This window comes from Erinaceus europaeus, chromosome 6 (assembly GCF_950295315.1).
Source record: "Erinaceus europaeus chromosome 6, mEriEur2.1, whole genome shotgun sequence".
Classification (NCBI taxonomy): Eukaryota; Metazoa; Chordata; class Mammalia; order Eulipotyphla; family Erinaceidae; genus Erinaceus; species Erinaceus europaeus.
Genome location: NC_080167.1, coordinates 35,716,820 through 35,731,020, shown reverse-complemented (window position 1 = coordinate 35,731,020; position 14,201 = coordinate 35,716,820). Strand labels below are relative to the sequence as shown.

Genomic DNA, 14,201 nt, shown 5'->3' with positions numbered 1-14,201 from the left:
GAAAGATAAGACACCTGCAGACCTGCTTCACCGCTTATGAAGCATTCAAACCCAGGTCTTTGTGCTTAGTATGTGTGCTTAACCAAGTGGTGCTCACCCACCACCCAACCCCCAAGTCTTACTCATTTTTTCCTTTTTTTTTTTTTAGCTCTTATTCATTTATTTTATTATATATATTGCCTCTAGGGTTACTGCTGGGGCTCAGTGCCTGCACTACGAATCCACTGGTCCTAGAGGACATTTTCCCCATTTTTTATTGCCCTTGTTCTTATTGGTGTCATTGCTATTGTTGGATAGGACAGAGAGAAATCAAGAGAGGAGGGGAATAGAGAGAGGAAAGAATGACACCTGCTGACCTGCTTCACCGCCTGTGAAGCAATCCCCCTGCAGGTGGGGGGCTGGAGGCTCGAACTAAGATCCTTAAACCGATCCTTGAGCTTTGCACCATGTGTGCTTAACCTGCTGCACTACTGCCTGACCTCCTTATTCATTTATTTTTGTCATCACTGGGTTTCACCACCCCAAGTTGACTCTTTCAGGCAGGCAAAAAGAGAGATGCAAAAGACAGAAGGGAAAGACACTAAAGTTTCATCTAATATAGCGGGAGCCAGGAATGAATCTATATTATATACATGACAGAGTAGTCTCCCTCTCAAGAGAGCTATCTAGCCAATCCACAAGGTTTGTTTTTTTTTTGTTTGTTTTTTGATGAAGTCAATTGTATTCATGAATTTCTTTCATGAATCATTTTTCATGGAATTGCGCAGGTCGTTAACCCTACATTCTGTTTATATTGGCCTATGTTATCATTTCCTCAAAATACCACAGTATCTTAATCCCTGAAGTACTATAGTTATGTCTCAAATTTGAAATTGGTTCTTCCAACTTTAGAATTCTTTTATTTTGATAAAAATATTTCAGCAGACTTCTTGTCTGCATTTACTTCATTGCTCAGTGGTGCACTATCCCCTTTAACTAAGTTTTCCAATCAAGTCCTTATTCTATATCTTTTTATTTTCTTTAACTAAATGTATTTTCTACCCCCTACAAAGCTTGAAGTCAGGCTTTTACTCTTTTTTTTTTTAATTTCTTTATTGGGGGGTTAATGTTTTACAGTCAACAATAAATACAATAGTCTGTACATAACATTTCTCAGTTTTCCACATATCAATACAACCCCCACTAGGTCCTATGTCATCCTTTTTTGGACCTGTACTCTCGCCCCCACCGACCCCAGAGTCTTTTACTTTGGTGCAATACACTTTTTTCTCATTTTTTGAGATCAAGCCCACACTTGGACTTTAGTGAGTGAGTCTTTTCTAAATAAATCTATATTCCCTGGCCCCACTCCAAAAAAAGTAAAACATTTAGTAACTTACTTGAGTAGAATGTGCTTCACCTGAGGTAGCAGAATAAGATAGCGCTACCAAGTCAGCACTCCAGTGGAAATCACTAGGTGGCAGCTGAAGTTCTTTGCAAACAGATAACTATAGAAGAAAAACAAACAAATATATTATCAACCAGCAGGATGGTTTTGAGGATAGAGGACAGAACTTGCATGCATGAAGCCCATGTTTGATGGCCCACATAACATACTAAAGTGGTCTTCTGGACTCTCTCACATAAAGTACAGAATATAGTGCCTGGGAGGCAAAGCAGTGGGTAAGATGTTGGACTCTCAAGCACATGTTCCTGAGTGCAATCTTTGGCATCACATGTGTCAATGATGGTCTGGTTCTCATTCTCCCTCAGTCAATAAATCTTTAAAATATTTTTTGAAAAACCTAGAATATAGACTTCAATGACAGTAAAATTATTTCACATTAAATCAAATTAAAGAATATGCATCCAACTTCATTGCTGGAAATACCATTCTACTAATACTCTTTCTACTTTAATTAAGATTTTCAATATCTCTAATAAGATTTTCAACAACTTTCAGTATTTTTAAAACAAATTATACATTTTTAAATTTTTATTTATTTACTTATTTTGGATAAAGACAGAAATTGAGAGGAAAGGAGATAGAGAAAAAAAGAGAGAAGGGCCAGGTGGTGGTACACCTAGTTGAGCACACGTTACAGTGTACAAGGACCCAGGTTCAAGCTCCCGGTCCCCATCAGCAGGGGGAAAGCTTCACAAGTGGTGAAGCAGTACTTCAGGTGTGTCTCTGTCTCTCATCCTCTCTATTACCCCTTTCCCCTCGATTTATGACTGTCTCTATCCAATAAAAAAATTAAGATAATAATAGAGAAAAATGTTTAATTTTTATTTATTTTCCCTTTTGCTGCCCTTTTATTGTTGTTGTAGTTATTGTTATTACTGTTATTGATGTTATTGTTATTGTATAGGACAGAGAGAAATGGAGAGAGGGGAAGACAGAGAGAGGGAGAGAAAGATAAACACCTGCAGACCTGCTTCACCGCCTGTGGGGAGCCGGGTGCTCGAACTGGGATCCTTACGCCAGTCCTTGCACTTTGCGCCACGTGTGCTTAACCTGCTACACTATAGCCCGACTCCCAATAAGAGAAAAATTTTAAAAAGAGAGAATGACCTGTAGTGCTGCTTCACTATCTGTGAAGCTTTCCCCCTACAGATGAGGACTGGGAACTTGAACCCAGGTCCTTGTGCATTGTAGCATGTGTGTTCAAATGGGTGTGCCACAGCCCAGCTCCTAAAAATATGTATTTATGAGACAGAGAACCAAAACACTGCTCTGGCTCACGCAATGCCACAATCTCATCTGATGCATCAGCTCCCAGGTCACAAAAACTGACATCACTGTCTCCTACTTAATAATATCCTACTTAATAAAATATCTTTCTGGATATTCAGTGAAACACAACCCTATCTTCTGTTTATGACCTTGTGTGCAGAGCATTTAGTCTTAGATTTCATTAAGTAAACTGATTAGTATACAATCATGAAAATTCAATCTTAATTTTATAATAAATACAATGTGGATATTACTTTACTATATTAAAGGGATGTAGCTAGGAAAATAGTTTAACTGTTATAGCACTGGACTTGTACACCTGATGTACCTGGCTTGCTCACCAGCATAACATACCTGAGTGGTGGTCTGATTTGTCTCTTGCCCCCTCTTTCTGTCTCATATGTAGTAAACAAAATACATTTTTAAAAATTGAAGGTGAGAAATATTTTCTGCACTACAAAAATATGTATGCTGGGGCCAGGTGGTGGCACACCTGGTTAAGTGAACATGTTACAGTGCACAAGGATCCAGGTTCAAGTCCCTGGTCCCCACCTGCAGGGGTAAAGCTTCACATGTGGTGAAGCAGGGCTGCAGGTGTTTGTCTCTCTCCCCCTCAATCAGCCTCTTCCCTCTCAATTTCTGGCCATATCTATCCAATAAATAAATAAAGATTAAAAAAATTAAATAAACTAAAGTATGTATGCACACTTAGTATCTCATATTGTTTCTTTACCAAATTTTTTTTAACAAATCCACAAAGTTTGAATACATTCAGATTACTATCCTCTCAGTTAATTAGGTCTCGAAACTTTACATCAGGCTCAACCTGACGCTGTTGACTGGCTACGGAAGAAAGGCAAACAACGCTAGAAGAAGTAGTTAATTGATAACTCTCTCTGGCATGTTTTAAGGGCTATTACCTTAGTAACAGGTGACAAACCGATCTTCCAAACAATGAGTTTCTCTTTGCAGATCAGACAAGCCCATCCACTTTCATCTATGTGAACAGTCAACTGATCATCGACTGAAAAAAATGAGAAGTATAATTAATCTTAAATATTCAGGAGAAAAACTAATTAGCAAGCAAGATAGTTTACCAGGTTAAGTCCCCAGTCCTCACAGAAACAGATTAGTACTCTTTTCTCTGTGTCATGAGAAACTCTCTCATCTGTAGTAAGCAATATAATTTTTTTTAATTTTATTTTTATTAGTGACTTACACATTTACAAAATGGGGGCCAGGTGGTAGGGCAGCAAGTTAAGCGCACATGGCGTGAAGCTTGAGGACCAAAGTAAGGATCCTGGTTAGAGCCCCTGGCTCCCCACCTCCAGGGGGTTGCTTCACAAGAGGTGAAGCAGGTCTGCAAGTGTCTATCTTTCTCTCCCCCATCTCCCCCTCCTCTCTCAATTTCTCTCTTTCCTATCCAACAAAAACAGCAATAGCAACAATAATAATGACAACAACGATAAACAGGGCTAACAAAAGGGAAAAAATAGCCTCCCGGAGCAGTGGATTCTTAGTGCAGGCACTGAGCCCCAGTAATAACCCTAGAGGCAAAAAAAAAAAAAATTTACAAAATAACAGGGGTACAATTCCACACAGTTCCCACCACCATAGTTCTGTGTCCCCATTCCTTACACTGGAAACTGCAATGATTCTCCCAAGGTCACAAATGGATTGATTATTATTTCTACAATTATCTATCTGTCTGTCTATCTATCTATACATTTTCCCCCATTTTTTTTACATGTCTTATTTGATTTTATTTGAGCTTTCCATGATTATCTATGGAAATTTTTTTTAAACATTTTTTTTCCTTTATTGGGAGATTAATGTTTTACAATCACCAGTGAAATACAATAGTTTTTACATGAATAACATTTCTGTTTTCCACATAACAATACAACCTTCACTAGGTCCTCTGTCATCCTTTTCCAGGACCTGTACTCTCCCCATCACCCACCCCAGAGTCTTACTTTGGTGCAATACACCAGCTCCAGTCCAGGGTCTGCTTAGTGTTTTCTCTTGTTTTTCCCCATTTTTCCTACAGTACTGCCGTCTCTTCCATTTTAAACACCTGCACCTATTACTACTTCCAAATGTCTTCCCTTTTTTTTTTTTTTTTTTTCCCCTTTTCTCTGTCTAGGTCCTGATGGAATTGAGTTTCAGAGCTCTGCAGTCATCTTCCCCCTAACTTTTCTCCTCCTCTGGGAGTATAATTTTTTGCTTTAATGAAGTAATTTTAAAAAATAAAAGAGGGAGTCGGGCGGTAGTGAAACGGATTAAGCGCACTTGGCACGAAGTGCAAGGACAGGTGTAAGGATACCAGTTCCAGCCCCCGGCTCCCCACCTGCAGGGGAGTCGTTTCACAGGCGGTGAAGCAGGTCTGCAGGTGTCTGTCTTTATCTCCCCCCCTTTGTCTTCCCCTCCTCTCTCCATTTCTCTGTCCTATCTAACAAAGATGACATAAATAACTACTACAATGGGGAGTCGGGCTGTAGTGCAGCGGGCTAAGCACAGGTGGCGCAAAGCACAAGGACTGGCATAAGGATCCCGGTTTGAACCCTGGCTCCCCACCTGCAGGGGAGTCGCTTCACAGGCAGTGAAGCAGGTCTGCAGGTGTCTATCTTTCTCTCCTCCTCTCTGTCTTCCCCTCCCTCTCTCCATTTCTCTCTGTCCTATCCAACAATGACAACAACAATAATAACTACAACAATAAAACAACAAGGGCAACAAAAGGGAATAAATAAATAAAATAAATATTTAAAAAAAAATTTTTAAAAAAAGTCTGCCAGGGGGAGTTGGGTGGTAGCGCAGCAGGTTAAGCACACGTGGACCAGCATAAGGATCTGGTTCGAGCCCTGGCTCCCCACCTGCAGGGGAGTTGCTTCACAAGCGGTGAAGTAGGTCTGCAGGTGTCTATCAAAAAAAAAAAAAAACTACTACAATGAAAAACAACAAGGGCAACAAAAGGGAAAATAATAAAAAAAATAAAAGAATGAGGGGTGGGGGAGATAGTATAATGGTTATGCAAACAGATTCTCATACCTGAGACTCTAAGGTACCAGGTTCAATCCCTCATACCACCATAAACCAAAGCTGAGAAGTGCTGATTTAAAAAAAAAAAAAAGAGAGAGATTCTGGGGCCGGGTGGTGATGTACCTGGTGGAGCACATATGTTACAATGTACAAGGACCTGGGTTTGAGCACCTGGTGCCCACATGCAGAGGAAAGCTTTGCGAGTGAAGCAGGGCTACAGGTGTCTCTCTGTCTCTCCCCCTCTCTATCTCCCCTTCCCTCTTGATTTCTGGCTGCTTCTATCCAATAAATAAATAAAGATAATAAAAAAATTACAGGTTAAGCTCAGGTGGCACAAAGCTCAAGGACCCACGTAAGGATCCCGGTTTGAGCCCCCAGCTCCCTACCTGCAGGGGAGTCACTTCACAAGCGGTGAAGCAGGCCTGTAGGTGTCTCTCTTTCTCTCCCCCTTTCTGTCTTCCCCTCCTCTCTCCATTTCTCTCTGTCCTATCCAACAACAACAGCATCAATAATCACTACAACAAAACAACAAGGGCAACAAAAGGGATTATTTTTTTAATTTTAAAAATGGCATTCCATATTAAATGACAAAATTAAATTAGCATACTGCTGCCTTGAATATGATAAACCTCTGTAAATGTGTTAACAGTTATGAAACTTTAATTTACGACTTCGTTCTCTGTTTAAATGCAAGACAGAATAGCAAAATAAAAAGCATCAAAAATGTGCAGGCTAAAATATTAAATCATGCCTAGTCCTAGTGTGGACTTTTTGTTGAATTAGATTACATGTTCAGTATTTTCTTTTTTCTTTAGATTTTTTTATTATCTTTATTTATTATTGGATAGAGACAATCAAAAATCAAGAGGGAAGGGGAAGATAGAGAGGGAGAGACATAGACACCTGCAGCTCTGCTTCACCACTCATGAAGCTTCCCCTGCAGGTGGGGACTGGGGGGCTCGAACCTGAGTCCTTGTGCACTGTAACACGTTTTCAATGAGCTGCACCACCACCCGTTCCCCATGTTCAGTATTTTCTTTCCTGCCTTCCTTCCTTTCTTTTCTCTCTTCCTTCCTAGTGATGTAACAGTGGTTTATAAGATCTAGTTCTGCACCACACTCACCACCAAATGCTGTGCCCCTAACTCTCCCAATGATAACCATCATACTTTTCATTTTAAGGCTTATAGTTTGGCTGCTGCTATTTTGTTTGTTTTTCTGTTTTTTTAACAGAGCACTACTCAGCTCTGGTTTATGGTGGTGCGAGAAATTGAACCTGGAAGCTCAAAACCTCTAGCATGAAAGGCAGTTTGAATAACTATTGTGCTGTCTCCCCAGAAACCCTTTTTGTTTGTTTTGTAAGTTCATGTACTTCATGTCTCTAGATTCTGCATAAGTGAAACCATTCAGTTCCCTTCACTTCTTTACTTACTTCATTAAGCATAATCATTTCCAGCTCTACCAATTTTGACCCAAAGGACATATGATCTTTAGATAGAGACAGAGAGGCAGAGAGATGGTGAAAGAGATCATAGCACTGAAGCTTCCTTCAATATGTTGGGGGCCAGGTTCAAACCTGGTTCAAACCTATTTCACCTGCCCAGATAACAGTTTTTAACTGCAGAGTAGTATTCTAAAGAGTTCATAACCTGTATTTTTTTTTTTTTTTTTGCCTCCAGGGTTATTACTGGGGCTTGGTGCCTGTACCACAAATCCATTTCTATTGGAGGCTACTTTTTTCCCTTTTTTTGTTGCCCTTATTATTTTTTTAATCACTGTTGTTGTTATTGCTGTTGCTGTAGTTGGACAAGACAGAGAGAAGTTGAGAGAGATGGGGAAGACAGAGAGGGAGTGAGAAAGATAGACACCTGCAGACCTGCTTCACCACCTGTGAGGCAACACCTTGCAGGTGGGGAGCCAGGGACTCCAACAAGGATCATTACGCTTCGCACCATGTGCGCTTAACCCACTGCACTAACACCCAACCCCCAATCTGTAACTTTTAATCCAGTCATCTGCTGATGGGCATTTAGGTTGCTTCCACACTTGGGCTATCGTGAATATTGCAGCTATGTTATTTGGTGTTTCCTTTTCCTGAAGGAACCCAGCAGTTCCTCTACTGCTAAGCCATGAGTCATGAATTAACACATAATCACCTCTACAATTCATACTTCCTGATTTCAAGAGGTTTTCTCCTCTGGGTTGTATATTATTAACACATCTGGTAGACATGTATCAGGAGTATGATAAAAAGTTTAAATATGAGGTCAAGAGAAAGCTCACCTCATTAGAGGACAGGTTTCACATAAAAATATCATGAATTGTGGAACAGTGCTGTGGTGTCTCTCCTTTTTGTCTGACTCTATATCTCTACACACACACACACATTCACTCTCTCTAAAATAAAAGAATGAAAAAGTTGGCCCAGGGAGACTGCCCAGAAATGGTACCATGCATAGCCCTGATGCCATATTAGGGGGAGAAAAGTCTAAATCAACATAAGCTTCATTTCTAGAGAGGAAATGAAAAGTATAATGAATACTGTGTTTACTTAAAATAGAACCAATGCATGACAGCAGGATGGAGGTTAATGGAAGCTTAGAAAAAACACTATACCCCCCAATACAGAAATAAAAAATTAAAGAAAGAAAGAACACTATAGCCATAGCTCCCAAGGACTAATAGTTAAGAAGTGCATGTTCAGGGACTGAGTGGTGCACACCAGGTTAAGTGCACATGTGCAAGGACCTGGATTCAAGCCCTGCTATACGGGACCCAAAGATATGATATGGAAATATGATACATTTACTAAATTACTCAGTTGTCAGAAAAGTCATGATGCATTTTTCCATAGAAAAAATGCGTCACTGGATGGGGAGATATAGCAGAATGGTTATGTAAAAAGACTCTCAAGGGCAACAAAAGGGAATAAATAAGTATTAAAAAAAAAATTATAGGGAGTCGGGCGGTAGCGCAGCGGGATAAGCGCACATGGCGCAAATCGCTAGCACCAGCATAAGGATCCTGGTTTGAGCCCCGGCCCCCCACTTGCAGGGGAGTCGCTTCACAAGCAGTGAAGCAGGTCTGCAGATGTCTCTCTTTCTCTCCCCTTCTCTGTCTTCCCCTCCTCTCTCCATTTCTCTCTGTTCTATCCAACAACAACGACATCAATAACAACAACAATAACCACAACAAAGGCAACAAAAGGGAATAAATAAAAATATTTTTAAAAAAATTTTTTTTAATTTATATTAAAAAAATAAAAAGACTCTCCGCACCAAAGTAAAAGACTCTGGGGTGGGTGGGTGGGTGGGGAGAATACAGGTCCAAGAAGGATTCAGAGGAACTAGCGGGGGTTGTATTGTTATATGGGAAACTGGGGAATGTTATGCATGTACAAACTATTGTACTTACTGTTGAATGTAAAACATTAATTCCCCAATAAAAAAAAAAGAAAAAATAAATAAAGTTCTGCTTAAGTATGACAGAAATGTCTGCCTGAGCTTGATTCAGCATCAAAAAAAAAAAAGTTCAGTCTTAAAGTTTAGTGTTCATCATATGAAAGATAATGTGATTTTTAAAATAATGTCTGGAACCTATGACCAAAGACAGGAAAGTTCTTAAGAAGGAAAAAAAAAAAACTTTCTTGTTTGGTTGTGGGAGTGAAATTGGTAATTTGTAGATTTTTTTTGTTATATTCTGAATTGTAGAAAATAGAAATTTGAGGAAATTGGAGAACTTCTCTTACTCTTTTAGCATTTTTTGTGTTTGCTTTTTGTTCTATGTTAGTATCAGTTTATATAATTGCATTATATAATGTTCTCTTTCCAACAACAAACAAGTAAATAAAATTCAGTGTGTTATATCCTTGAGAACAAAAAAATAAAAATTAAAAAAAATAAAAACTCTCATGCCTGAGGCTCCAAAGTCCCAAGTTCAATCTCCCATATAAACCAAAGCTGAACAATGCTCTAATGAAAGAAAAAGAAAAACATATATAACATACTTAGCTTTTGAAATTAAGCCTGATTTTTACATATGCAGTATTTACAAGCATTAAAAAATAATTTGTGCTAAAACGATGTCATTCTGCTTCTCAAAGTTATTATACTTATCAAGTACAACAAAAAGCCAAATAGGTGACCTGTTTCTCTGCATGTGAGTGAAGATACACCAGAGAAAGTACAATTTTAGTGCTCGTGGAGGTGGTGAAGTGTATAAAACATTGAACTCTCAAGTGTGAGGTCCTGAGTTCAATCCCCAGCACCACATGTACCAGAATGGTGTCTGATCCTTCCTCTCTCTTTCTCTCTTTCTCATATCTTCTTCATGAATACATAAAATCTTAAAAGAAAAAAAATAAAGTACAAATTTAATTTCCATGCTAGACATAGTTTTCATATTCAGTTGCTAATAGAAATAACAGATGGCACTCACAGGGGCCAGGCATTAGCGCACTGAGTTAAGCGCACACAGTGCAAACTGCAAAGACCTGCACAAGGATCCCGGTTCAAGCCACTGGCTCCCCACCTGCAAGAGGTCACTTCGCAAGTGGTGAAGTAGGTCTGGAGGTGTCTATCTTTCTCTTTCCCTTTGTTTTCCCATCCTCTCTCAATGTCTCTCTGTCCTATCCAACAACAACAACAAAACGGAAAAAAAGATGCCAGAAGCAGTGGTTTCTTATTGCAGGCACCAAGCCCCAGCAATAACCCTGGAGGCAAAAAGAAAAAAAAATGGTACTCACCTTCAGACAACGTTAGGGCTTCCATGACTTTAACAGGGAGAGAAGATCCAAATGTTTTCACCTCATAGTTCATAGACTCAGTTACAGAGTGATGTGGGTATATTCGTGTTGGTGTTCCTCTAAAGAAAAGAGGGGCAATAAAGAAATAAAATGAAAAAAAAAGAAAAAGAAAAAAAGAAAAGAGAGGCAATGTTACTTCACTTATTACTTAAAACTTTGCATTTTCTTAATTTTTTATGTTTGCACAATAAAGAGTTTTAATGAGAGGGGCTCCGTGGTGGCTTACCTGGTTTAATGTTCATGTTACAGTGCACAAGGACCAAGGTTGGAGGCCCTGGTTCGCACCTGCAGGAAAAGCTTTGAGGGTGGTGAAGCAGTGTTGCAGGTATTGCTCTGTCTCTCTCCCTCTCTAGCACCCCTGCCCTCTTGATTTCTGACTGTCTATCCAATAAATAAATTACGATAATAATTTTTTTTAATTTTTTAAATTTATTTCTTTATTGGGGAATTAACGTTTTACATCCAACAGTAAATACAATAGTTTGTACATGCATAACATTCCCCAGTTTCCCATTTAGCAATACAACCCCCACTATGTCATTTATCATCCTTCATGGACCTGTATACAGATTCTCCCCACCCACCCACCCCAGAGTCTTTTACTTTGGTGCGATAAGATAATAAAAAATTTTAAAAAGTACAAGGACCCAAGTTCAAGCCCCTGCTTCCCACTTGCAGGGGGAAAGCTTTGTGAGTGGTGAAGCAATGCTGCAGGTGACTCTGTCACTCTCCCTTTCTACCACCCCCTTCCTCTCAATTTCTGACTATCTCTACCAAATAAATAAATAAAAGATAATTTTAAAAGAGCTTTAATAAGCAAAAAGGAACAGGAGCTTAAAAAAACAACTATGATTTGAGGGCTGGTGTGATAGTATAATAGTTATGTAAGGTTCTCATGCCTGAGGCTGTGAGGTCCCAGATCCAATCCCCACCACAAGCCAGAGCTGAGCAGTGTTTCTAGTGTGTGTTTCTATCACTTTAATATATATATATATATATATATATATATATATATATTTTTTTTTTTTTAAGTTTACTGAGAGATACATATGGGTGGAGAAAGAGAGAGAAGAGACATCAGAGCACTACTCAGCTCTGGCTTATGGTGGTACTGTTGATTAAACTTGGGATTTCAGAGCCTCAGTCATGGAAGTCTTTTGCATAACCATTATGCTGTCTCTCCAGCCCCCTACCCCCTCCCTTTCTCTGTATCCTTATTAAAATAAAAGTAAATATATATAAGCCAGAACTCCCACTTTCTGCACCCCAAAAAAGAAATTTGGTCCATACTTCCAAAGTGGGGGAAAATGTTAGAGGAAGATGACTAGAGGGCTCTGAACCCCAACTCCATCAGGATCCAGAGAGAAGAGGGAAAAAAGAAGGAAAGACATTCAAAAGCAGTAAAAAGTGTAGGTGTGACTAAGAAAGGAAGACAGGATCATAGAAAAAAAAAATGGGTAAAAATACAGCTATAAAGATAGTTAGCTAGATAAACAGATGGACAGATAAGATAGTTATAATAGTCAACTCATACCTGTGACCTTGAGAGAACCCAAAGTCCCAATAGAAGGAATGGGGACACAGAACTCCGTGGTGGGAACGGTGTGGAACTGTACTCCCCTTATTTTGAAATTTTTATAAATCAGTATTAAATCACTAATAAAAATAAATTTAAATATAAAAGTAAATAAAACATTAAAAATAAATTTAAAACTATGATGTGACCCAGGAGGTAGTGCAGTATATAAAATGTTAGACTATTAACCATGAGGTAATGACATCAATCCCTGAGCACTACACATGCCAAAATGGTACACAGATTCTCTCACTCAATAAATAAATAACCTTAAAAAATATGCATATATTCTGTGTAAGTAAATATGTTTTTCATTATAAACTGGTAGGATTAATGGAGTTTTGGCTTTAGACAATTACTAGCATAATCTATTCACTTAAAATCTACAACTTTGAGGGGGCCAGGTGGTGATGCCTTGGGTTAAGCACACACATAGCAGTACACAATGACCCAGATTCAAGCCCCTGGTCCCCACCTGCAGGGGGAAAGCTTCACAACCTCTCTAACTCTTCTCCCCTCTCAATTTCTCTCTGTCTCTATCCAATAGTAAATAAATAAAAGTACATTTTTTTAAAAAATCTACTTTTATTTCCTTAGCTGCAAAAAAAAAAAAAAATCAGTGTTTTCAACCTGTGGGTCATTCAGAGATTTTCTATTTACATTTATGAAAAAAAATTATCATACATTGTGGTTAAAAATTTTTACAAACATTGAGTTTGATAATCATTAAACTGTCATCCCCAGAATTATAAGAATCTGCCAGATCTGTACAATCAAGAAATTAAATGGAGTACCTATTGTTCCCTAGCCTAGAATAGCAGATACCACAGTAGAAATATTACCTTCTCACCTTAACATCCTCAAATATATTGTAAAGCTACCAATATAAAGTTATTTATTGGTTAGGGAGACAGTATAGTGGTTATGCAAAAAGGCACCCATGTCTGAGGCATGAAAAGTTCCAGGTTCAATGCCTAGCACCACCATAAACCATAGCTGAGCAGTGCTAATAAAAATAAAAGTCGTTCATCTCTTATGAGAACCAAGTAAGGAGATGTACATATAGGATGATGAAGTTTTCTTTCCTGACAGGGTACGGGGTGAGGGGGCTTTAAATGATCACCAGAATTTAATTTTTTTAAGTATAGCTTTTATTCTTTATGACTTTTTCCAAAAGGAGTAGAAAATGCTGACAGTTATGATCAGCTCTTTGACTTTCAGAACGTACAAAAAAAAAAAAGGTATCAAAACTGGGGGGGGGGGTATAGCATAATGGTTATGCAAAGAGACATTCATGCCTGAGGCTCTCAAGTCCCAGGTTCAATTCCCCACACCGCCATAAGCCACAGCTGAGCAGTGCTCTGGTAAAAAAAAAAAAAAAAAAAAAAAGTATCAAAACTGTGAGTTCTTTAGAAATCATTTCTCCTTTAAACTCAGGACCCAAAAGTATAATGTTCCTGCAGGGAAAATTCTTTCTTTGATTAATTCAGAGGAAACTGAGAAACATCTTACCTTCTTTCTTTAGTCCAAAAGTTAAAATAATAAAATAAGTGGTGGTGCGGTGCATAATTTCACAAATGATGTGACTGTCGTGCCAGCCATTCATTTGTTAACAAAATTTACCTCATTATTCATGAAAAGGCCTTTTCCAATGAACACTGCTACAAAGTCAAAATAAGGAATCACTGCCAAAGGCAATGAACATGTCTTGGCCAGGAAGTTACCCCTAGCCGGGCCTTCCTCGGGTCTGTGACTTACCGAGAGCTCAATGAGCTACGCCGGGCCGGCGAGAAGAGCACGGGGGAGCTGACTGCAGACCCCAGGGACAAACCCTTCCGGCCAGCCGCCCGGGGCGTGGAGCCTGGCCCGACTGCACTCAGAGGACCCCGTCGGGTCGCTGGTCCCGGGGTTCGTGGAGAGGAGACTGCCGGGAACATGACTGGAGAGAGCCAAGGCAATGAACGCAGGGCTTCCGACCTCGCCGCTAAACCAGGGATACCGCCCGGAGGTTAAATTTTCAGGAGGCGCGCACGGTGAAGACGTCAAAACTGAGTGCCAGAGCGCGAA

The 14,201-nt window shown here is 39.3% G+C and overlaps 1 protein-coding gene across 1 annotated transcript in view; it reads right to left on the bottom strand.

The window, feature by feature from the left end:
• NUP133 (nucleoporin 133) overlaps nt 1–14,201 on the bottom strand; it is a 93,785-nt gene extending 79,584 nt beyond the window's left edge. The window contains exons 1-4 of the mRNA XM_060192026.1: nt 13,893–14,201; nt 10,499–10,617; nt 3,637–3,740; nt 1,380–1,487 (exon numbers count right to left, since the gene is read on the bottom strand). Coding sequence (XP_060048009.1) covers nt 1,380–1,487; nt 3,637–3,740; nt 10,499–10,617; nt 13,893–14,071 — 510 coding nt within the window. The 5' untranslated portion in view covers nt 14,072–14,201. The remainder of the gene's footprint in view (nt 1–1,379; nt 1,488–3,636; nt 3,741–10,498; nt 10,618–13,892) is intronic.